Here is a 25258-nt window from a genome sequence, read left to right as displayed (position 1 = left end):
GGAGATAGAAGCCAGATTAGAATGGCTTCGACTCTTTGTGATGGCCCATCTAAAAATGTGGAACTTCAAACATTACCTTAGCTCCTAGACCATTTGCCTTAATCTGTTACAAATACTAGATTGTTTTTAAATTAGCAGTACCATTTTGTTGATTCATATTATTTGTATGCCCAGATTCCTCCACGCTTGTATCTAGTCGGTTGTTTCCATCATGTAATTTATTATTTGTATGTTATGTTTATTTAATGTTCATTTGAAATTTAGATGTATTTTGATATTTATGCATGTCATTTAGTTTGCTCTTAAAAATAGTGATACTGGTTAAAGTTTATTTTTACTTAGTCAATGCAGCCAACAGTCCATCTTCCAAGTGGTAATATGGGATCGGAGTTTACAAGATTTATGTGACAATCCTTGGAAGAATTCCTTTTGATAAAGTATGGATTTATTATATGAAATTTTTGAATCTTTTTTTAATGTATGCCATAATATCTCTTTTAGTTTTTCTTTACACGTTCAGATGTTTTATCTTCTGTTTTAGACCTGGAAATACATGTATGCCGTAGACTCGCTAGGCAATACATCCTTCTCCCTTTCCTGTTGTTTATACTGAAAAGACTGTAATTCAGGCCTAGCATCTGAATCTGTGTGCCATCATTCCATTTATATTATTATTTACTTTAAAATTTTAGCTATTTTGGGTAAAAGATGCAGTTTTGTGATGAAGGAAACTACTACAACGTAAAGAAGATCAGTAGAGCCAAAACCGGTTTGGCTCAATGGATAGAGCGTCGGCTTGGGGACTGGAAGGTCCCGGGTTCAATTCTGGTCAAGGGCATGTACCTTGGTTGTGGGCATATCCCCAGTAGGGGGTATGCAAGAGGCAGCTGATCGATGATTCTAACTCTCTTATCTCCCTTCCTCTCTGTACAAAATCAATAAAATATGTTTTAAAAAAAAGATCAATAGAGGAAAATTAGTGAAGGAGAGAGAGTAAGAATACACAGTTTAGTTTCTCAAGTATGCTTTTTCTTTGGTAAATTATATTTTTATAGTTCAAATATTAAATACTGGCCAGTATTTAAAGATACCTTTTTTAAAGGGCCTAATTTTAAGTTTTTCCAACTCTATGGGAAGATTTGTTCTGTACCCAATTGATAAATCATTCAAGTGTCATAATACATAATAATCTGTATAAATATTTGAGAAATTTAATGGCGTTAGAAGTTTGGGTTTGAATTTTGTGTGTGTTTAAAATACACATAAAATTTTAACCATTTTTCAAGTGTGTACAGTTCAGTAATACATGCACATTGTTTTGCAACTATCACTCTCCTCTCCAGAACTTTTCCAGCATCCAATAGAATCTCTGTTCATTAACCATTAACTAACTTCCCATTCCTCCTTTGTCTTAGGCCCTGGTAACCACTATTCTGCTTTCTGTCTCTGACTTTTACTGTTCTAGGTACCTCTTATAAGTGGATTCACAATATTTGTCCTTTTGTGTCTGACTTACTTCACTTAACATAATGTTTTCAAGGTTCATCCCTGTTACTGCATGTATCAGAGTTTTTGTTTTTTGTTTTTAAGGCTGAATATATTCCATTGTATTTATGTACCGTATTTTGTTTATCCTTTCATTAGTCAATGGACATTGGATTGCTTTCACATTCTAACACTTGCCAGCAATGCTACTGTGTACATTTGTGTATAAATATCTGTTCAGTCCTTGCTTTCAATTCTTCTGGGTATATACCCACAAATGAGATTGCTATGTATAAATTTTTTAAGAGCTGCCATACTGTCTTTCATAATAGCTGTGCCATTTTACATTCCTACCACCAATGCATAAGGGTTCCAGTTTCTCCACACCCTCACCAACAGTTGTTTTGTTTGTTTGTTGATAATAGCTATTTTAATGAAGTGGTATGTCGTGATTTCGAATTTCCCATGGATGCATTTCTCTATGATGTTGAACCAATCTTTTCATGTGCTTATTCACCATATTTATATCTTTGCTGAAAATTTTATTCACATTTTGTCCATTTAAAAAAATATTTTATTGATTTTTTACAAAGAGGAAGAGAGAATAGAGAGCTGGAAACATTGATGAGAGAGAAACATCGATCAGCTGCCTCCTGCACACAGTAGAGGTACTAGCGATGTGCCTGCAACCAAGGTACATGCCCTTGACTGGAATTGAACCTGGGGGACCCTTTAGTCCACAGGCCAACGCTCTATCCACTGAGCCAAACTGGTTAGCGCTTGCTTGTTCATTTTTTTAAATTGAGGTGTTTTGTTTTTTGTTGTTGTTATTGAGTTGTAGCTCTTTATGTATTCTGGATAATAATCCCTTATCAGATATATGAGTTGCAAATGTCCTCTCATTTTGGGGGTTGCCTTTTCACTCTGTTGATAACATCCTCTGATGCACAAAAATGTGAAATTTTGATGAAGCCAAATTTGTTTTTTTGTTGCCTGCGCTTTTAGTCTTCATGTGTTTTAAAGGAGGAAGAGTAATTTTGATGAATTACTAAAGAGAGGCAGGCCAGGGTGGATATGATGTGCACTGGTTAGAGTCGAGGGATGAAGAGAAGACCGTCTTGACTGGAATAGACTGTGGGTCACCGTGCACTCACGTTGATGGTAAAGCTGGTGTGGGTTGGGTCAGATTTATGGAGCCTTGAATCCTGTGTTGAGGCGTTTTAGGTCTGATATACAACCATCTGGTGCCTTTGGGACTGACTGACAAGGGAACAATTACCAAACTTAGGTCCAAAGCAACATTCATGCTGCTGTGTAAGGTCTACAAGAAGTTCAGAGAATAAAGAAAGCCTAGTAGAACTGCGTGCACTGTGATTAGCCGGAAGAAAGGCTGTGGTCACGACAATTAAATCACTACCTTCTGAGAAATTAAAGGAAGTGTCTGGGTGTAACTTGCTCTCATGTTTGTAGTGTGAAGTAATGTTTTTTCTTCTGCTTATTTTTCAAGTGACCTCTTTTGGGACGGTTAAGACCTCCATTTTTATTCTTTCATCCAGCCTTTGAGGATGGGTTCTTTAGTGGCACAAAAGAACTGGAGAGAGACCCAAGAAAAAATAGATTGGATTCTGAGTTCTAATTTCAGATGTTATTCCCTCTTGTCTACGTTTTATAAGCAGTTTCATAATTCTGAATTAGATAATTTCAGAACATTTCTCTGGAGTCAGATTTAGACACTTCTATTCCAGATGCATCACAATGTAACGCCTGACCCCAAAGGTCAGTGTCCGTGTACTTTACATTTTAGTACTGGCTTATAGTTGACCACAGAGCATGCTTACAACAGTTCTATCAATATCCTCCCTGCTCCCATATGGTCCTAATTGGGTTGTGACTAGAAGACTCCTGAAGGGTTTTTAAAAGATCATTATGAAGAAGTAATATTCACCAAAACAGCTTAGTGAAGATTATCTCAGAACATACACACAGTTAATCACTGACTTTGGCGGCTTTGAGTAATAGATTTCTATAGGTGTTTTCAAGTTGGGGATCATATTTGATCATGCTTCATCTAAGTTATGATTCAATGCATCTGCTTATGATCAAACGATATTTTTTTCCTCTTGTTTTTGTTATTTCCCCCATATAATTGCTAATATGATATATTTCCATTTTTAGGCTAGAAAAGTGTTTGAATATAGGTAAATAGAATATTTTGGTAATCTAAGTTACAAGTGGACGGTTTTCCTCTCACTAGGTTTTTTAAAATACAACAACGTACTGCTGGTATGTTGATAGTACTTGACAGTAGCTCATTTTAGTTTCCTAGAACTTTTAAGTTGATTGAACTATTATCCCCCTTCCAGAAATATTAATATCTTTTCAAAGCAGTTGATTATAAGTATGGAAAATGTTTGTGTTGGTAGGTACAAACTAAAATCCTTATTTGGTAGTTTATATGCATTCTTAAAATATCCTGAGAAAATACCTCCATTTTGTAAAAATAAAGTACCAGGCAGTATAAAGCCTAGAATTAGGACTCAAACCTAATCATCTGAAAGTTTATAATAGAGTTTCATGTACTAGGACACATCACATTCTAAGACAAGCTGATGTCTTAAGGATATTTATGATGAGTTTGGGGGATATAAGCTGTGTCAAAGGCTTTGCATCAACTGTATCCATTAGAAAAGGTTTGCATCTTCAGAGGAGATTGTTGGCATTAATATTTTTGGAATGTTCCCTAGCATTAGGAAGACTGGAAGCAAGTATGTCATCCAGATTACTGGTATGTCTACAGGTAAGAAAATGTTCTCTCTCCTCTCATTTTTGAACCATTATGCTTTAGTTCTTAGATATTAGAAATTTAGAAGGTTTTCAGTTTAATAGTGTTATGAAAGGAATGCTGGGAGACGATAAGGCGGCACAGCATTTTTTCTCAAAGTAACAAGAGTAATGCATAAGTACACGTAGTCATCATTCTTCCAGACACATGGTAGTGGCTGTCTTGCAAAGCACTGTTAGAGGTATGGGAGACAGATGAGACCCTGGGACTGTACTGTGGAAATTGTTGCTAAGTCAGGGAGTTGAGACATGATCTCAAATTAAGATATAGAAAGTAAAATAGTAAACACTGGAAGAAAAAATGAGATAAAATGTGCAGAGGTTAGAGAAATGAGAAGTCACTTGCTAGGTGCCAATTAGCAGATAAGCATGATATTAACTAATAAGGCTGGAAAGAGTTTTCATTTGTAAATTACAGCTGCTGGGGAGCGCCACAAGGTATAAATCCATCACTACGTAGGCCAGCTAGTAAAGATTTGTTGACTTAGTTGTCTGCCACTAAGAAATGGCATATCCTTTCATATCAAAATGTGTGGTTTTTTTTTTAATAATAGAGTCTTTTGAATATGAGCAACCTTATTGATAATGCTTTATATCAGAATAGCCAATATTGAAACATAATTAAAGTTTTTTCAGTGGCCTTTTTTGTTTACTGCATTTAACTTGCCATTAAGTTTATAGTTTTTTTTACTACAAATTATTTTTCTCTTTACATAGCAGGATATCCATTATCTCAAGCAGTACAGGTAGAATTTCCTTCTAACAATTGTTAATTGTGTGGATTTTTGCAAGTTTATGTAAAATAGCTTGTATCATAGCAAAGCATCAGAAAACTGGAATATTTAAGGATTTTTTTTTTTTTTTCTGGGTTGTGGACAGGGAGGAGGGAAAGGCAGGGCTGCTCTTAGGAGCCAAGGATTTTTTTTAGTATATTTTTAATTGGAGATGTTTTAAAGCATTAAATCGTTATTACCAAACTTTTTCCTTTTCCATTAAAATTATTTTCCAGCTCCACTTAAAGAAAATTATGTTTTGTTTTTTTTTTTACTTGTAAAATATTAAATTACAGGTGTTTTTAGGAGAGTATATTTTTCATTGGCTTCTGGTATTCTATTACAAAATTGCCCAATAATGAAGGTGCTTTAGGTCATGTATTTTATGGTTAAAACCTCAGTTTAAAAAACTTGAAGTCATTAAAATTCTTCAAAAATATAATTAATAAAAGTTGCTACAGAGAGTGTTACATAAACATAAAACAAATTTCAGTACGTGCAATAGGATAACATTTACAAACAAGCCTTTCTATGTCCTTTAGTCTCCATGTCTCCCCAGATCCTACTGTTTTCGGCTTGTGCCTCTTTCTGGAGATTACCTGAACATGCACAATCATACATGTCCTATGTAGTTTTTGCTATTTAAAGAAGTTATGGCATTCTATAAACACGATTTCACAGTTCTTTCAGGGAATACTGTATATTTTAGAAATCTTTACATAATTAGTACAAAAACATGTGCACCTTAACTTCTGATGAGCATATATGTTTAAAGTATTACATATGTCTCCTTTCCCCCCTGAATAGTTACGTTTTTAAAAATATATATATTAATATTTTATTGATTTTTTTTTTTTTTTTTTTTTTTTTTTTTTACAGAGAGGAAGGGAGAGAGAGAGCCAGAAACGTTGATGAGAGAGAAACATCGACCAGCTGCCTCTTGCACACCCCCTACCGGGGATGTGCCCGCAACCAATGTACATCCCTTGACCGGAATCAAACCTGGGACCTTTCAGTCCGCAGACCCGATGCTCTACCACTGAGCCAAACCGGTTTTGGCATCAATAGTTATGTTTTGACCAAGTCTTTTCTGTTTCAAGGAAGACTGTGATGTATTATACAAACATTGCCTGTGTTTTATTCTCTTTTAATTGCATTATTGTCCGTGGATAGGTTACGTTTATATAAGATTTTCTACATCTTACACATTCCTAAAATATAGGACATATTTACATAAATGATGTAGGTATACTTTTCATTTAAAAAATAGTAGTACACTTATTGTACACTTCTCATAAATTGGATTTCTGTGTGTGTCAGGCTTGCTTAAAAGGTGACATAGCTATCGTGGTCATAATGTTTCATTTTTCAGAGACCAAGTGAAAAAGTTCTGCCAGTAACTCATATTCTGACTTCTTCAAGTTCTATAACAGAAAACATTATTTTTAAAAAGAAGCAAAACAATATGGTGGGATTTCCTAAGTATACTGTGGCAGCTTTTTTTTAATGCCTGGGACTGGATACCTATTTATTTTGGCTTAAATTTATTAAGCACTATTGTTACATTCTTTTTTGTTGTTGAATTTATTAAGGTAACACTTTTTAACAGTTACACAGGTTCCAGGTGCACAGTGCTACCACGCGTCGTCTGTACACTGTACTGTACTGTGTGTTAACCGCCCCAGGTCAGGTCTCCTTCCATCACCATGTTCCCTCCCTAACGTGGGCAGCTTCTTTGTTAATTTTCTTTACCATCATTTCCTCAGTGATGACAGTTTTCATTTGCCCTCTTTTGTTAAAATGCCAAAAGACAAACTCTGACCATCGCTCAACATGCTAATACGTAATGGAAGACACTTTATTTACCATGCCACCCAACGACAGCAGAAGTATTTAGAAAAAAAAGATTGAATCTGCCTGTTTTCTTTGGTTTGTAAGGAAGTAGATCAATTTGAGGGTTTTTTTTTTTTAATATCTAAGTGACAATATATGTACATCATCCCTTTTAAAAATATGCTTATTATTTTCAGACAGGAAGGGAGAGGGTGAGAAACATCAATGATGAGAGAGAATCATTGATCGGCTGCCTCTTTCCTGCATGCTTTCTACTGAGGATCGAACTGTGACCTGGGTCAGTGGTCGGCAAACTCATTAGTCAAGAGCCAAATATCAACAGTACAACAATTGAAATTTCTTCTGAGAGCCAAATTTTTTTAACTTAAACTTCTTCTAACGCCACTTCTTCAAAATAGACTCCCCCAGGCCAAGGTATTTTGTGGAAGAGCCACACACAAAGGGCCGCATGTGGCTCTTGAGCCACAATTTGCCAACCACGGGTTGACGCTCCACCACTGAGCCACACCGGCTTGGTATACGCATCATCTTTTAATTCAATGTAGTACTGTAATTCTTCTTCCTGAAGTTAAAATGTCCTTTAGGGCTTTCTTTTGGGTCTGTAAACTAGTTCTGGTGTTTAACTTCGGCCAAGTTCTCAAATGGTTTTCTTGAGCCACAAACAGCCTAGATTTGTTTAGAAAGTTCCAGTGCTATCTCATGCTAATCAGAAGAAGCATCCATTTCAGCGGTGTGCAGTCTCCCTCTCCCCTTCCCAACATTCACACGGAACTCTGAGCTGGTGTATGGGGCTCAGAACCCGCCTCCTCCGGTGCCCTTTCAGCCGCCCCGTGCCCCTCTGTGTCTGCAGGTTTCCTAGAAAAGCTCAGACGCTGTCAGTAGTCATGCTATGTACCATGGCTCTCCCCAGTGAGGGCACAAGGGTCTTTCCCACATTCTCCTGCTGCAACAGCCCTAAGCTCTAGATTTTATCCGTTCAGAGCACAGTACAGCCTGTCTGATTGGCATTCGGGGAGAGTTTGGGGTAGAAGTGAGGTAGCGTAATGTACAGATAATCACAAGGGTTTGGAGTCCCACATTTGGGTTCCAAAGGCCCAGCCACTTACTATCCGTGTGACCCGGGGAAGCCACTCAGCCACTTGGGACCTAAATTTCCTTGTCTCTTAAATGACAGCAACATTTATGACCTTGTGGGCACTGATTGTAATAAAATACATGAAATATACTTTGTTTACAGTTCGGCACATTAAACGTTTTAATAAATAGTAACTGCTGTCATTTGTTTTTCATAATATTTTTGTTCTGCCAGTAGTATGCTAGTATCATTAGAAGGATACTAATGTTTGCGCCCAAGTACTTTGGATTCCATTTTTAATGTCTTCTGTTCACCTTTTAGAGATTTTACTTGTGGCTCCTGGAAGGGCTTGCTCTGCATGTTACTAGAATGTGTGCCAGGCCTTGTGCTAGTGTGTGGTCTGTCAGGAGCAGTAGACAGTTTACAGTTTAAGCCCAGTAGACATGATTTGTGTTTGTGTTTTATGCATAAATGGGGTTTCCCTCTCAACGTGTTAGTGTGGGGTGCTCCACGGCCCAGGTCTGCCATTGGCTCTTAGTGACCTCACTCGGTGTTCCTTCATCCTGTCTCCTTCCAGTCAGATTTGTTCCCTGAACTTGGGGCCTGTATCTACTTGAAATTTCCACTTTGATATCCAATAAGCATCTCATACTTAACTATTTTGTCAAACCAAACTCAAGAATTCTACCCCTCGCAGCTTTGCTCATGCATCAGCCAATAAATGGCAAGTCCATTCCCCCCCCCCCCCCCCCCCCCCAGTGAATCAGGCCAAAAATTTGACTGTGTTACTTTTATTTTCCTCTTCTAACCCACATCCAACCCAAGCCTAAACTGTTGGTCCAGCATTCAAAATATACAATACTAGAGGCCCAGTGCACGGGGTAGGGCCCCTAGGCCTTGCTGGTGATCAGGGCTGATCTGTGGGGTGACCATCGGGCCCCCACAGGCACCCGCTTTGGCCGGCCTGGCACTGCCTGCTTGCCGGCTCCACAACCTGATCGCTCTGCCACTACTGCTGGTCACCTCCCTGTGCGGATGGCCAGTGGAGCAATCGGGGCTCCGGCTGGCACCCACCTTGGCTGGACTGGGGCGGCTCTTGCATTGAGCGTCTGCCCCCTGGTGGTCAGTGCTTGTCATAATGACCCATCATTCAGCTGTTCTGATGTTCTGCCAATTTGCATATTAGGCTTTTATTATGTAGGATATCCAGAATATGGCCACTTTATCGTCCTCACAGCCTTTAGAGCCTCCCATCAGAGCCTTCTGATGGGTTTTCTTTATTCTGTTTTGCTATTCTACAGTCTTAAGTGCCTTAAAAAGGTCAATCTGATCCCATTGCTTCACAAATTCCCTCAGGTTTCCTGCCTCAGAGCAATACCTCATTCTTCTCCATGGCCATGCAGAGCCAAACAGACTGGTCTGTCACTCTGGGCCTCATCTGCCAGCTTCCCTTCTCTCTGTGAAGTCCGCTGGCTTCCTTGTTCTTTCTTTAGCCAGTATTCCTGTTACCTCGGCTGGAATGTCTTTTCCCCCAGATATTTTTATGCCAACTACAGGATTTTGCTTACATGTGGCCTTCCCTTACTGCCTTGTTTAAAAGTGCACCTTGCCTGGTTGCTTTCATTGTTTTTCTCTATAGCTTATCATTAACACAGGTCACCTATTTGTGTTGTTTATTACTGATTTCCTCCCGCTAGAAAGCAAGTTCTATGAGGGTAGGAATGTTGCTGTTTGGTATAGTATGTGCTCAGTGCTAGAGCCCCCGAGGCCTGGCACACAGTAGGTAGTCAACGTGACTTGTTAAACGAATGGGATGGGTGGGTCTGGAATCTCAGAAGGAAGGCACCTAGTCCTGCTGGCGGGCTCCAGGGAGACTTCCTGGAGGAGGTAATCCCTAAGCCAGGTCTTTGAGGACCAGTTGTTCTTGTCAGGGGCCAAACACAGGAAAACTATCCAGACGGAAGGAACTGTAATGACGTAAACACATCAAGGCGCACAGAGTAGTGGACCTGCCAGTCTGTACTGAAGAAATACAAAGTTTGAGATTCAGAAGAAGGTAGAGTGAAACACGAGGAAAGCATGCGGGGAAGCAGGTGTGGATGGACTGGCATTTCCTCGGACACTTAGTTTGAATGCTGTTGGAGTGTCTGATAAAGTACACTCTCCTCCCCACCTGGGACCGTGTGAGGAAATGGCTTAATGCAGAACCTTGGTGAACACAGCCACGTGTGTCCCACTAGAGCAAGAGGGGTGATCTGGTCCAGGAGAGGATGGCGAGGACCACAGGGGGGAGGACTGCACAGAATTACCAGACAGGTGGCTAGCCTGTGTGACTCCCCTCCCCCCCAGCTCCCGGGGCCAGGAAACGCTCTAATACAGTATTTAAAATGTGCCCTGGTTTTACTAGGTGTATCGGTTAATAAAGCAGATTTTGTAATGAAAGAAAACACGATAATTTCAAGAGAAACATCAAAAGTGCCCTATTCAAAGTAATGTCCATCGCTTGCTATACATTTTCCCATCTTTCAGGTAATTTGTGGATACCGTTCCAATAGAACTTTTTTTGTTTTGAGGCAAACCATCCAGAAAACCAGTTTTCCACTTCTTTGTACGTTTTGAAGTGCTGCTCAGAAAATGTGTGTGCCATCGATCAGAACAAGTGGTAATCTGAAGGAGCATGGTCTGGTGAATACAGCGGGTGGGTTAATACTTCCCAGGCGAGATCTTTTAACGTGTCTTTAACTGGTTTTGAAGTGTCTGATGATACGTTGTCGTGAAGCAAAATTACTTTGCTGTGTCTTCTGACCCATTTTGGTCATTTCACGATCAAAGTGTGGGTCAAATTGATTATTTGTTGTCGGTAGCAATCGGTATTAATGATTTCACCTGGTTTTAGAAGCTCATAATACACCACACCTTCCTGATCCCATCAAACGCAGAGCATTGTCTTCTTTCCGAAGCAATTTGATTTGGCCTTGAAGTCAATGTTGATGGTTGACCTGGATCAACCCATGATTTTGTGCGTCTCAGATTCTCAAAATAAATCCACTTTTCATCCCCAGTCACAATTCTATACAAACAAGACTGTCTTTCATACTGTTAAAACAAAATTTTACTGATGACTCTTTCATTTTCCATTTGTCTTTTGTTCAGTTGATGTGGCACACATTTTCCTTCCTTTAAAATCTTTCCCATTGCTTGTAAGTGATCAGAAATGGTTTGCTGAGCAACATTTAATCTTTCTGCAAGTTGTTTTTAAGTTTGACACTCATCTTCATCCAGTAATGCTTGTAATTGTTGGTCTTCAAACTTTTTTGTTTGACCTGCATGTTTTTTGTCTTTCACATTGAAATAATCACTTTTAAAGCGTTTAAACCAGCGTTCAAAAGTATCTTAAGATGGAGCAAGTTCACCATAAGCTTCCCGAAGTATTCAGCAGCAATTTTCTTCAAAATAAAGTAATGAATTAAAACTTCCCACAAATGCTCTTTTTTTTTTTTGCATGAAATTTGACATTTTTAAGCATAAAAATATGATGTCACCACCTTCAGAAAATTTGACATGAAATTTTGAAGTTTGTCAATACAACAAAATAGCATACATATCAAATTGCATATATATTAACACGTGTAACTCCATCTATTGAAAAAAATCTGAATTATTAACTGGTACACCCAGTAGAAACATTGAAAAGAGGACTTTCTTGGCACTAGAACGTTTAAAATTATATTCGATCAAATTGTGAAAAACTAAGAATAGTTTTTACTTATCTTACTAGTAACTGCAGTGTTTTCTGCAAGTGTTTCCCACAAACCTATGCAAAGAACAGGAAAATGCTCTTTCTAGGAGTGTCCTCTGTCTGAAGCTGGCACTCCAGCATGAATCCCACCCTCACTTCTACTCACATCCATGGGATTATAGCTACTCAATAAAAATGTCCCCATATTTGCCTTGTAGGGATGCACTGTGTGGCACTTGCATGATTTAATCCATTCAAATAATTTTACCCACTCATTAACCATTAAGTGCCCAAAGTTAGGTCCTGAGGATTCGTAGATAATTTTTAAAAGCAGTCACAGTGTAGAGGAAACAGGAGAGTTTGACAAAGCAAGCGAACAGGAGCCCACACAGGAAGGCCCGGGGAGCCACGACATCCCTCTTGCTGACATCCCTGAGGCTATTGTAATTGTCAGCATTCACCTCAGGAGCAAGTGTCACTTCCCAGCTTGTTCCAGGGCTGAGAGAGGGACATCTCAGTGCATGTGCAGCACTGACCCCAGTGCTGGTTTGCACAGGCACTCCAGGAGAAATTTCACCCTTCAGGAGTAATTTCCAACGCCAGGACCAGGGGCATTCGCTCTGTGAGCAGAAGCTGACGAAGTCGGACTAGATTCAGCTCCAGCGCTGAGTGGGCAGGCTAGAGGTGGTAGGACTGTCTTGGGCTGTGGTCAGGAAAGTCCACTTGTAACATGGGCTAATTCTAGCGACCTCAGGTCAGGAAAATGCATTTCACGAATGTTCTGGGGCTGCTGAAAACTTTTGGTGGGGAGAGACTTTTCATCTATCCAAATATTTCAGTGCCTCAGATCTGCCAGGTGCTCAGTGAGTCAAAGTCATTGAGAATATAACAGCAACTAAGACTTAATCCTTATCCCACTGGACTCAGGTTCTATAGGAAAGCAAAATAAACGTTTAAAATTGTATTAGATCAAATCGTGAAATTGCAAACATTGAACCATCTTTGACCTGTAAAACAGCAAATTTATATCAAGTTGAGATGAAAGAAACAAGGGTCTGAGTTGGGGAAAATACAGGGATGATAATTTGAGGTGGCAAGATCACAAAAAGTCTGTGAGAAGGTGGCATATAAGTTGCCAGGTGGAAGAAAAGGCTAGGTCCTCTTCCTCTTTTTAAAATATATTTTTATTGATTTCAGAGAGGAGGAGAGAGAGAGAAAGGGAGAGAGAGAAACATCAATGATGGGAATCATTGATTGGCTGCCTCCTCCACACCCCACATGGGATCAAGCCTGAAACCCGGGCATGTGCCCTAGACTGGAATTGAACCTGGAACCCTTTAGGCCGCAGGCTGATGCTCTATCCACTGAACAAACCAGCAGGCCAGCTCTTTTATTTAAATCACGATGGTGATGCAGTGCCGGGGCTGCGGGGCCTGCAGGGCTGCAGCCAGGCCTCACGCCTGTCTGGATGGCCCAGCTCCTCAGGCTCTGTTGTTGCACCTTTTCATTTTCCTAGATAAGCCAAACATGGCTTTAAAAAAATTTTTAAAGAATAATGCTTTAGATATTTAAGTTGAAATGTAGTTTTATGTGAAATCTCCCAAATTTTATGTCAGCTTTTATTTATTTACTAGAGACCCTGGTGCATAATTCGTGCACTTGGGAGAGGTCCCTTAGCCTGGCTTGCACCCTCTCGCAGTCCAGAACGCCCCTCGGGAGATGTCCACCTGCTGGCCCAGGGGATTGGGCCTAAGCTGCAGTCGGACATCCTTAGTGCTGCTGTCGAGGAGGTGGGAGAGGCTCCCGCCACTGTTGCTGCACTTACAGCCATCAGCCCGGCTTATGGCTGAGTGGAGCTCCCCCTGCGGGAGCACACTGACCACCAGAGGCAGCTCCTGCATTGAGCATCTGCCCCCTGGTGGTCAGTGCTCATCATAGCAACCAGTTGTTCCCTGTTGTCTGGCTGTTAGGGTCTATTTGCATATTACCCTTTTATTATATAGGATTTATTTATTAAAAAAAAATGTTTTTGCCAGGCAAGCCATATGTCTGCTTGCCAGGAGCGGCCCACTTGACACCGATTTGCGTTCTTCACTTGAAAGCATTCCAGGTAGAGGGAACAGCATGTGCAAAGACCGTAGGCAAGAGAGGGCTTGACTTGTTCAAGGACCAGAAAAGAGGGAGTAAGTCCAGAGCTGAGTGACCCCATAGGAGGGGGTTTGTGAGTGAGGCTGGAAGGAGCCCAGGTGCTCACCGCAGGGCAGGGGCAGCAGGGCAGGATGGAAGTACAGGTCTAGTGGGTGCTCCGCTCGACAAGTGTGTACCCAGGACGACAGAGCTGCCTGTTCCTAAGCCACACAAAGACGCCATGACTGACGAGGGCCTCCCTGCAGTTTCAAAGGCACCCGCGGTGGCCGAGTCTGCATCTGTCTTTGGTTTTCTTTTCTTTTTTTCTTTTTGCTTTTCTTTTCTTTTTTAAATATATTTTATTGATTTTTTTTTACAGAGAGGAAGGGAGAGAGATAGAAAGCTAGAAACGTCAATGAGAGAGAAACATCGATCAGCTGCCTCCTGCACACCCCCCACTGAGGGGGTGCCCGCAACCAAGGCACATGCCCTTGACCGGAATCGAACCTGGGACCCTTCAGTCCGCAGACCAATGCTCCACCACTGAGCCAAACCGGTTTCGGCTGTCTTTGGTTTTCTTGGAATTGGAAGCCCGTGCCCTTTTGACCACGAAACACTTAACTACCTTTCCAATTGGGGTTTGAGTCCATGACAGTGCCCTTTGGAGGTGCGACATCACTCAAAGGGAATGCACCCATTAAAGTAGAGGCCAAAGAAGGACTTTAAATATTAAGTTGCATACAGAGTAACAGTGAGCTGGACACTTAGCCCCGCCACACTGAAGACCAGGATCATGCCACTGTTGTGCTGGGCTAGTGACACCAGCCTGTGAAGGGTTAATGCCTCATTTTCAAGGAAAGGTGAGTGTGGCCTGAAGATTCACAGTTGAAATACATGAATTACTCGGGTGAGGAAGCATTCTTTTCTTCTTACAGAGTGGGAAAGCCCTCAGAATCAAAAGGGCCTGTGCCCAGGGATCTTAGAAATCTAGAGGGAGATGAAATTCAGGAAGTAAAGGTGGAGATGGATAAAAATGGGATTTTTCGGCCACCCAGGAGGCGTTGAATGAAGCATTTCAGGAATTCAGTAAGCAGGTCTTGAGTGGTGTGATATGAACTTGGTCTGGAAATGTTCCAGAGGCCGAGGACCAGAGGGAGCAAGGCTTTAGGGGGGAAGGAGGGCAGAGGCCACAGTGGGAGGCCCGGGAGAGAAGTCCGTGGGCAGCCCGGGGAGAGCTTGCGGTTTAGGGGAAGCCCCTTAGGGAACGGGTGGGAGGGCGCTGAGTTAGTGTTCAGCACTGCATGTGTAGAGCTCTCCATGAAAACCCGCCGCCAGCTATTCGCCACGTATTAGAATGTTTGAAGAGAGAAAGCATAATTAATAACATTTCCCAGCTGCTCCGTGTGGATTATTTACTTTGTAGATAAAAATGGACCTGATTTAATTATCTTTATTATTTTTAAGCTGATAGATGCTTTTAACCTGTAGAATTAAAATGAAAATTGTATTTTTAAAATAAAAATATCAATACGATTGCCTATATTTTGCTTTTATCAATAGATGGATAGATTCTAACTATTGAATTAAAGTAGAAGTTGGCAAACCTTTTCTGTAAAGGTGCAGATATTAAATGTTTTCAACATCGTAGGCCAAATTGTCTGTCTCAACTACACAAGCTGCTTTTTCCGTACAAAAGGAGCTATAGGCGTATGTGATGAATGCTGCTGGCGGCCTTCCAACGAGACTATTTACAGACACTGAAACTGCCTTGTAATTCATTTCACCTGTTATGAAATATTTGCCTTTTGATTGAATTTAAAAAATGACGATCTCACCCAGCTGGTGTGGCTCAGTGGTTCAGCACCAGCCTATGAACCATGGTTCAATTCCTGACCAGGACACATGCCTGGGTTGCGGGTTAATCCCCAGTGTGGGGTGTGCAGGAAGCAGCTGACCAGTGGTTCTCTCTCATCATTGATATTTCTTTCTGTCCCTTCGTTTCTGGAATCAATAATAATAATAAAAAAAATACAGTCTCTACAAAAACAGGTGGGCAACAGATTTGGCCCATGAGCCGCAGTTGCTGATCCTGTGTCAGAGGGGTTATAAACCAGTCACGTTCTTGCAAAGGTCCATGGTCTGCTTTTCTCAGCTGTTCTGATCAGAGGGATCTTGTTTTGTTGTAATGAAGATGTTTCCTTATACATTAAAAAGAAACCTTCCAGGATGCTTTAACCTGTTTGGCTCAGTGGATAGAGCATCGGCTTGCAGACTGAAGTGTCCCAGGTTCGATTCCGGTCAAGGGCATGTACCTTGGTTGCGGGCACATCCCCAGTGGGGGGTGTATAGGAGGCAGCTGATTGATGTTTCTCTCTCATCGATGTTTTTAACTCTATCCTTCTCCCTTCCTCTCTGTATAAAGTCAATAAAATATATTTTAAAAACTAAAAACTTCCAGGGTGTGGAAGAGGGCATAGAGGGGATGGGGAAAAATAAAATAAAATAAAATAAAATAAAATAAAATAAAATAAAATAAAATAAAGCAGTCCACCGAAGTGGCTCAGGGGCTGAGTTGGACCAGGTCACGGTTGAGTCCCAGGGCACATCCTCAGGTTGCGGGCTCAGTCCCTAGTGGGGGCATGCAGGAGGCAGCCTGTCAGTGAGTCTCTCTCAGCATTGATGTTTCTATCTCTCCCTTCCTCTCTGAAGTCAATAAAAATATATTTTTAAAAACACACCACCTAAAACTTCCAGTAGTGATTCTCAAACCGGCTTGCATCAGAATCACCGGAGAGTTGGCTAACATGCAGACTGGGGGCCCGCGCCCTGAGTTTCCGGTCCAGTCAGTCCACGTGGGGCCTAGGCACTTGCATTTTGAGCCAGTGAGGCAGCTGCTGTCCTGGGCCAGCACTTTGAGAGCCGCTGGTTTAGAGACGAGGGTGCCCAGCACCGTGGGAACAACGGGTGGCCTCTTTTACTCGGAGTCCTTAGAGTAACTATTGACTTTGCTGCCTCGATGATTTCTGTGAGACATCCAACATTCTAATAGTTCGTGACCAAAGGTAATAGGAAGCAAATGGATAACTTCCCATCTATTGTAGTATTTTTCTGCCTTCAATTTCCATTTTAAAGGCCTAAGAACTAGAGATTGTTTTACAACAGTGTTGGGGAAAGATGTGTACCTAGAAGAATTATAAATAAAGGAATGTATATTATTATGTATAGTGTATTTTATGAAAACATGTATTTATATATGCAATAGATACTTTGTATCAGTCTTTATTTTTATTTTTTAGTATGTTTTTATTGATTTCAGAGAGAGGGACAGATGGTTAGAAACATCAATGATGAGAGAGACTCATTGATCAGCTGCATACTGCACACTCTCTTCTTTGAATGGAGCCTGAAACCTGGGCACGTGCCCTAACCAGGAATCAAACCTTGAACCTAAGACTTCTTGTTCATGGGTCTACACTCAATCACTGAGCCACACCAGCCTGGCTGATTTAATATTTTGACATTTGATTATTTTACAGCTATTTCCTTTCTTTCTGTGCCTTCTCTTTTCACATTTTTTATTATGGATAAAAGTTTAAAATTTGATTGTAGTTTAATTTAGAAAAGTTTGCCCTTGTGGTTTGGGGAAATTATTTTGATGTGTATCTTGTTTAACAACTTCTCTTCTCGGAGGTCATGAAGATTTCTCCTATATTTTCTTCTAAAAGTATTGAGTTTTTAAAATTTCTTCTAAAAGTTTTATTGTTCTTACTCTTGAGTCTTTAGTCCAGCTAGAAATAACTTTAGTTAATAGTGTGAAGTGTGAATCCATTGCTTTCTCTGGATGACTAGTGTCTTAACACTTTGCCAGCTCATCCCTCCCCCACCGATAGGATTGACACTCCTTCCCTGTGTCAAGCCAGCACATGGATAGCCTCTGTTCCGTGGCCAACTTGTCTACCCCCGTGCCAACACCATTCCGTCTTAGTTCCTGTATCCTTAGCTTTATATGAGCCCTGATGACTGATAGAGCTTTCTTTAAAAGTCTCTCCAGCTTGTTTTGATAATAACTCTGGGTTAGTTTGGGCTCTTTGTTCTTCTACATAAATTTTAGAATTCCTAAAGTGTACGAGGAACAAAAGACTTTTGTGTTGAGATGTATTAATAGATTAATTTGGGAGGAAGTTACATCTGTTTTATATTAAATATTCCTGGTCATGAATATGTTAATTCTCTCCACTTATTGATGTCTCCCTTTAATGCCTTTCAGTAAAATTTAACATTTTTCCATCAAGATAATACATTTTTGTTAGCATTAATTTGGTTTATTATTCAGCATCTCATTCTTTACTATCTTTCCCCCCCCCACTTTATTTATTTAGTTATTTATTTATTATTGATTAAGATATCACATAATTGTTCTCATCCCCCCATTCCCATCCCAAACCCCTATGCCCCTGTTGTCCATGGCCACTGGCTAGGCCCATATGCATGCACACAAGTCCTTTGGTTGATCTCTTCCCCTTACCCCTATCCTCCCCTACTTTTTACTATCTTTTAAGAGTTACATTTTAAAACTCTTGATGGCTGGTGTGTAGAAATGAAATGGATTTTTGTTTGCTGACCTTATATTCAGGAACCTTGCTTAACTTTTATCGTTTCTAAGCATTTCTGAAGTCTCTTGGGCTTTCCACAAGAATAGTCCTCTTTTGCAAATAATGACAGTTGTCAGTCTTTCCAAGTCCATAGGACATTGACTTCTTTTCCTTATCTTATCGAATTGACTGAAATGTTCAGTACCAAGTTCGACATAAATGGCATCTCATTTCTGGCTTAGGAGGAATGCTTCTAACATTAGCCACCACATTTGCTGAGGGTGCTTAGTACACGCCCTTTATCAGATTAACGAAACGTCCTGTTATATACATTCGCCTATTCTGCTAGAGGTTTTTTTGTTTTGTTCTGTTTGTGAGTTGTGTGTTTTTGAAATATAAAGGTTTAAAATTTGTCAAATGTAATGTCTATATATAGTGAGTTAATGTGTATGTGCTTTTTGATTGTAACTTACTGGATCAGATAAGTAGATTTTTTACTATTAAACCGAGTTTGCATTCCTGGGTTAACTTGCTATATGATCTAACCTATGGCTTGGCGCTCCTCCAGTCCTGAGTCCCTGCTCTGAGAATATTCTGCTCCTCTGATATGTGTGGTTCACTCCCTTTAAGGGCTGTCTTCAACCAAGTAGTTTTGATCTCATGGCGCCATCTGGTGGCAAACTTTTGAAATTTCTGACTTGCTATTCACCTTTCTTCTCAAGGAAATGGAGTTTCCTGGGTTATCGCTGTATTCTGTGTTCTCTCTGGTACCTTACATTGATCCACTTCACTCTCCTTTCTCTGGATCTCCATGTAAATCACTCACGTTTCCTTCCTTTGCTCTCTCTCCCTTCATTCCTCAGTTATGAGCATAAATCAACCTCAGTTACGGTTAATCCTGGTAACTAAGGAAAAATACAGTAATACACTTTTAAATGACATCTGATATGATAAAGTGGCAGTCTTCGAAATACTTCCAAGTCTCTTTAAAATGTTCTTAAATTTCCAGTACTACTTAGTCATCTAATTAATTTCCCCCAGTTTAACGTTAAGCCAGAGTATCAAAGGAAAATTATAACAGGGTTAGTATGTTTCGTTGTTTCTATCTTCCTTTATAACTGGCCAGGACAGATTTGGGGGTTCTCCTGTATTTTGCTGCAAAGACCCCATTTTTCATTATGGGTTACACTGCCTGGAGACCGAACTGCCATCTATCACATGGTTTCCATGGGCAGCTGCCTACCACAGGTGCTCTCGGGGCACATGACTGATTTATAAGTTACACATCGCCAGTTGCTTACTCTCTGCTTGTTTAACCCTAAGCGTAAAAATACTGTGAGCAATGTTCTTCCCACTCTGAGGACTGGCACTTGGATCCCGTGGCGGGGGTAGCAGTTGCCTTGTGGGGTTAACTGTGACTGTCCTGGTGTCTGAGACCGGCTGGGGAGTCAGCTGACTCTGATCTCTTGGGCCAACCTGGCCGCAGGAAAGGTTGCTTTTTTTTTTTTTTTTTTTTAAGAATATATTTTATTGATTTTTTACAGAGAGGAAGGGAGAGGGATAGAGAGTTAAAAACATTGATGGGAGAGAAACACAGATCAGCTGCCTCCTGCACACCCCCTCCTGGGGATGTGCCTGCAGCCAAGGTACATGCCCTTGACCGGAATCGAACCTGGGACCCTTCAGTCTGCAGGCTGACGCTCTATCCACTGAGCCAAACCGGACAGGGCATAGAGGTTGCTTTTATTGTTTGTCTTACCCCACACCAGGCTTTCGGTCGGCAGGTAGAGGATATTGAGCCTTTGCTTATTCCAGCACAGCAACTGTTGATTTCAAAGTAGACACCCCAGAGGATTTGGAGTCCCTGAGCCTGACTGGTGTTTAAAAGGCATTTTAAAAGTGCCCACTAGTCAAGAGAACTTCGGGTAACATATACACTCCCTCTCAAGCAATGTTCTGATATATACAGAGCTTTGATGTGTATGGCTTTGAGATCCATTATTCTTGTGAGACTGAATAGTTTATGTAGAGTTCCTACAACTCTTTGAATTCTAACATCTATTTAAAAGGAAGGTTTAATGTTATTTTTATTTTTATATGGGAATAATGGGAGATTCAAGAGTGGATTGAAAAAAAGATTAAGACGGAGATTACATTGGCGATTTGGTTACCAAGAGTCCCCCTCCCACCCATCCCCAATCCAGGAGGACCAGTCATCCTGGCATTCCAGACTGGGACATGTCCTTCCGTGTTCTTTGGCTAAGTGCTTTCTAACCTTGTGATGTCTCTTTTGAAAGGTGGGGACCCAAACTGTACGCATTCTTCCAGATCCGTCCTTGCCAGAACAGCATAAAGCAGATGTAACAGGAAGAAGCCTCCCTCCTTCCCTAGGTAAGTACAAGCAGCAGCTGTGGCCGGGGCCGCCCACCTTCCCATTAGACCCGCCACATCTGCTTCCCGCCATGATGCTAGGGCCCCAACGTATGGGGATGCTCAGTCCAAGGAGCTGACTCAGAGCATCTCTGCCCTTACAGCCTCTAATTCCACCCCCTCCAGATCTTTCTCAACTGCTTGCATCTCGTGGGCTCTTTGCCAGACAAAAACATCTTCTTCCAATTTAATAATTTTGAGGTTAGATAGTTTATCTTATTATTTTTGTTGTTGTTAATCCTCACCTGAGGATATTTTCCCAGTGATTTTTAGAGAGTGTAAGGGAGGGAGTGAAGAAAGGAGAGAGAGGGAGAGGGGAGAGGGAAGAGGGGAGAAGGGAGAGAGGAGAGGGGAGAGGGGAGAGGGGAGAGGGGAGAGGGGAAAAGGGAAAGGGGAGAGGGGAGAAGGGAGAGGGGAGAGAGGAGAGAGGAGAGGGGAGAGGGGTGAGGGGAGAGGGAAGAGGGGAGAGGGGAGAGGGGAGAGGGAGAGGGAAAAACTGATGTGAGAAAGACATATTGACTGGTTGCCTCCCACACATGCCCCAACCAGGGCCAGGGTCAGGAATCAAACTTACAGCCCATCTATCCATAGACCAGTGCTCTAACCACTGAGAACCATGGGCTAGAGCCTGATATTTTATTCAACTGAGATTTTATTTATAATCCTGGTGAACTGCTGCTTGATTGGACCGGCCGCTTTAGACTGTTCCCTTACCTTTAAAGGAACACCCTTGATGGGGAGTATTACAGTGCGAGCTCACACATAGGCCACTTGTGTGCTGCTGCTGGTTTTCCTCTTATTTTAGGAAAATATTTAGATAGACTTAAAAACGAAGGGTCACACATACACATGGAGTAGAAGAATCCCAGAACTGGTTCCTAAGCCAGGCTAGCACTATGCATTGGTCTTAATCTGGAAATATTTAAAAATCATTGATCAGCATGATTACCGTGACAGCAGCTTGTTTTAGATTCATGGATTTCTTTGGCAGACACTGTTTGGCCCTTCCCTTTCTAAATAAAACCACAGCGATGCCGTTTACCCTGTAGACCTGGAGTGGCTCTTTGACCTCCTTCGGCTTGCTGGTTAAGCTTCCCCACGGTCTGTAAACCTAACACTAGCTATAGTATGCGAATATATCTGATCGAACACTTTAAGATCTGGAATAAATGTCCATAATAACAATATTATTTTTTAGGATTTTTTTCATATGACACAAAAAACAATCATATATGTGTGCTATAGGTGGGAAATTTTTAGAATGATTTGCTTCTTTGGCCTTGAATTTTGGATTGCTCTGAAATGAATTGAAGGTCATTCAAGAATCTGGCATTCCATGACATCACCAAACACTTCACTGTTTCAAATTCACTTGAGGGGCTTGTGCCATATCCATCACCAGTCACTTGTTTTGAAGGGGGTGGAGCGATTGTGAATTCTTGCAATTTAGTCAGTCTTAGTCCTGGTATTTCAGCTAAAATCCTTGGTTAAAACCCATTCTTAATGTTCCATAGATCGCTGCCAATTCTCAGCTATTCTTGTTGATTTTTTTATTTTAAAAAATGTTATGAATTTATTTGAGCCAAAGGGACAACATACCCTGGGGAGCGAGATCTCAGATGCTTCAGAGAATAACAGTTTTGTAGCCACTTTTACGAATTTGAGATTAAAGAGTGAAAATAAGGAAGATTATATGGATGTGGGAGAAAGCAAGGAGAGGGTTGTATTATAGGGTAGTTAACACTGTTATGCGGTCTCGTGAGGAGTCTGAAAAGAGGCATTTCAAAGGCGAGTTCACCCGGATGCACAGAGACAATGGACTGGGACTCTCCAGGCAACGATAAGCCTTCTTCTAAAATCTTGTATGTTTGGGACGTGACTACCCACCATGCCCACTTGGCAATGAGTGACCCTTTACCCCATGCCTTCCAATGCAGGAATTTATGTAGCTCTCTCCATTTTGTTTCCTGATTGGTAAAAATCCCCCCAATTAAAACTTGCCTGACGTTTTGCAGTTTTTCCTCATTGACTTTTAACCGATAATGGTTTGACTCCATCCTGTTGTCGTCAGAAGTAGGAAAATAAGTTTTCTGAATGACTCACCGGAAAAGTCAAGATCAAATGTCAGAGATTGGGAGTGATCCAGAGATTAACTTATCAAAGGATCGCAGACGAGGCACGTCGCGGGCAGCCTCGGGAGTGATTAGAATGTTACCCAAGAAAAAGGACAGGGACTTCTCAGTGACTTTCTGGTCCTTCTCCTCCAGACTTTGGGGTTTCTCCATCAGACTCTCACCTGCCTTTTTGTGGCCCCTGAGATTGTGGTGGTGAGAAAGCAGGGGCCCAGCTAAAGGCACGGGCTGAGCTAGAGCTGGCGGTTTCTTCAGCGATAGGACACCCTGCAGCCTCAGGTACCAGACAGTGCAGCCTAGTGCGCTTAGACCCACAGGCTTCTTGCTCTCAACCTGCAGGCCTTGTCCTTTCTCTGAGTGCAGGACTGATTGCAGCTCAGGAGGCTGCTAGAACTGAGACACTCCCTCCTGGACCCCCGGGTTGGGGAGTGGCCTGACGAGGGTAAGACGGAGCTGGTGTACATACAGTGAGCTCTGGACACACATGCCCCCGGGCTGCTCTGTGACCTCTCCAAAGGTTTATCTGACTGACGTGAGAGGAAGCGTCTTCATACCGGGATCGCATGTCCACATCCAGATTCTGGATCTGCAAGTTGCAAGATCTGTGTCAGGCTCCCTTTGAAACCAAACATCATTGTAGCCTGGCTGCGCTCAGAGGGCAGAGTCTGTGGCCCACCCTGGTTTGGGAGCAGTCTGTGTACATTACGGCGTTGCATCCATTCGCCTTTCCAGTTCAACAGGAAACTCAACCAGCTAACTGCTACTTACAACCCGTGGAAAGGTTTGCAGGGTCCTTCCCATTTCGACCCTATAATGGTAATACTAGAGGCCCAGTGCATGAAATCTGTGCGCAGGTACGGCCCCTAGGTCTGGCCTGTGGTCAGGGCCATGTTCTCCAGCTGCTGGCAGCCAGTCCTGCCCCCGACCGCTACCCCTCCTTCCCCCGTTCCGTTCTCCATCAGGCGATCTGAGTCTGCTGGCTTGGGGAAGGGACCGAGAAGTGGTCAGTGCGCCTCATAGCGACTGGTTGAGCATTTGTTCTGGTCATTCCCTTTGGTCGATTTGCAAATTATCCTTTTTATTTAGACTTGTCTCATTTTCTTCATTCTTACCCAACTTTCCTGTTCACTTTCTATGTCTTCATGCAGGTCCCTGGCATCTGACCTATGATGAGCATTGGGATACGGACTTACCAAGACATGCCTGATATTCTGAATGTGAATACCCCCCTACCCCCCCAAAGCTGGAATCTCAGCCAAAACCAGATGGGCACCTGTCCTGAAACCAAGGCTCTCTCGGATGGTTCTTTCCACATCTCAAGTTTCCTGTTGGTTTCCCTTTCTTGCTATCCTGTCTCTCTCCGCCTCTCTCAGCTGCCTTTCCTAGGGACGGAGCTTGGAAAGATGGGCTGGGACTGGAGGACTCTGCGTTGCTCCCTGCAGCCCTGAGCCAGCCTCTCTTGCATCCCATCTCCAAAGCATCGTGCCCCGGTGTGCCAGAAGGCACCCGCTTCTGGGAGCCCACTTCTCTGCATGACTAGCCTGTAAGGAGAGATAGAGAGACTTTCTGAGAATTTTCCACTTTTTCAACAGCTCTGATTACTTGCTCACACCTGTGAAGTCTGGAGACACGGATGCAACATTCCTCTTCCTGTCTGGGCCGTTTGTATAATTGTATATAAAGGTAGCAATAAATATATTCTAACATCAGCCGGGCACTCCTTTCCGCTTGACTCTGCATGGGGATGGTAGGAGCTGAATATCACCTTCTCAAGGAACTGCCCTATTGCCCCATCTCAGGTTCTCACTGTCTCTGATTTCACAGTGCTGGTTTGAATCGGCCCGGGTGTGGAGAAAGAAGGCTGGGACCCAGGACACGAAGCAGCATGATTAATTCACTAGGTGGCACTATTCCTGGCGCTCCGAGGCGGCTTGAATGTCCAGGTGGTTTGAAGCTCAGAGGATTGGGTGACCGTTGGAGACATGAGTCAGCTATTTTTGTGATCCCTCTTACATCCTTCAAGAATGCGTGGTGGGGCCGTTATGTGGCAGGTGCTTACCCACTGGGCACAAACATACCCCTAAGAGGCTTTCAGAGAAACTATAATACCCCAAACCTGCCAGTGTGATAGTGAATTTTCCATCTGTGTGGGTCCTCTGAAAGTCTTTAAGGCGTATCTTTGCACCCAGCAGGTAAGCACCTGCCACATA

General features: G+C 42.0%; 1 protein-coding gene and 1 long non-coding RNA gene across 3 annotated transcripts in view; both read left to right on the top strand.

Annotated features, from left to right (window-relative positions):
- The window catches only part of RDX (radixin), an 88565-nt gene extending 63808 nt beyond the window's left edge, over positions 1-24757 (top strand). The window contains exons 15-17 of one of the 2 annotated variants that reach the window (XM_036428297.2): positions 4230-4282; positions 20784-20877; positions 24197-24757. In XM_036428297.2, the coding sequence (XP_036284190.1) occupies positions 4230-4282; positions 20784-20839 (109 nt within the window). In that variant the 3' untranslated portion in view covers positions 20840-20877; positions 24197-24757. The remainder of the gene's footprint in view (positions 1-4229; positions 4283-20783; positions 20878-24196) is intronic. The other variant, XM_036428298.2, reaches the window with a different exon arrangement.
- Positions 4289-6246, top strand: LOC118713596. Its single transcript, XR_004986325.1, has 2 exons — positions 4289-5905; positions 6168-6246. It is a non-coding gene; the product is annotated as an uncharacterized LOC118713596 (long non-coding RNA).
- Positions 24758-25258: the final 501 nt, after the last annotated feature.

This window comes from Pipistrellus kuhlii, unplaced genomic scaffold (assembly GCF_014108245.1).
Source record: "Pipistrellus kuhlii isolate mPipKuh1 unplaced genomic scaffold, mPipKuh1.p scaffold_m20_p_9, whole genome shotgun sequence".
In the NCBI taxonomy this organism is placed as follows: Eukaryota; Metazoa; Chordata; class Mammalia; order Chiroptera; family Vespertilionidae; genus Pipistrellus; species Pipistrellus kuhlii.
This window is presented reverse-complemented; position numbering and strand designations above follow the sequence as displayed.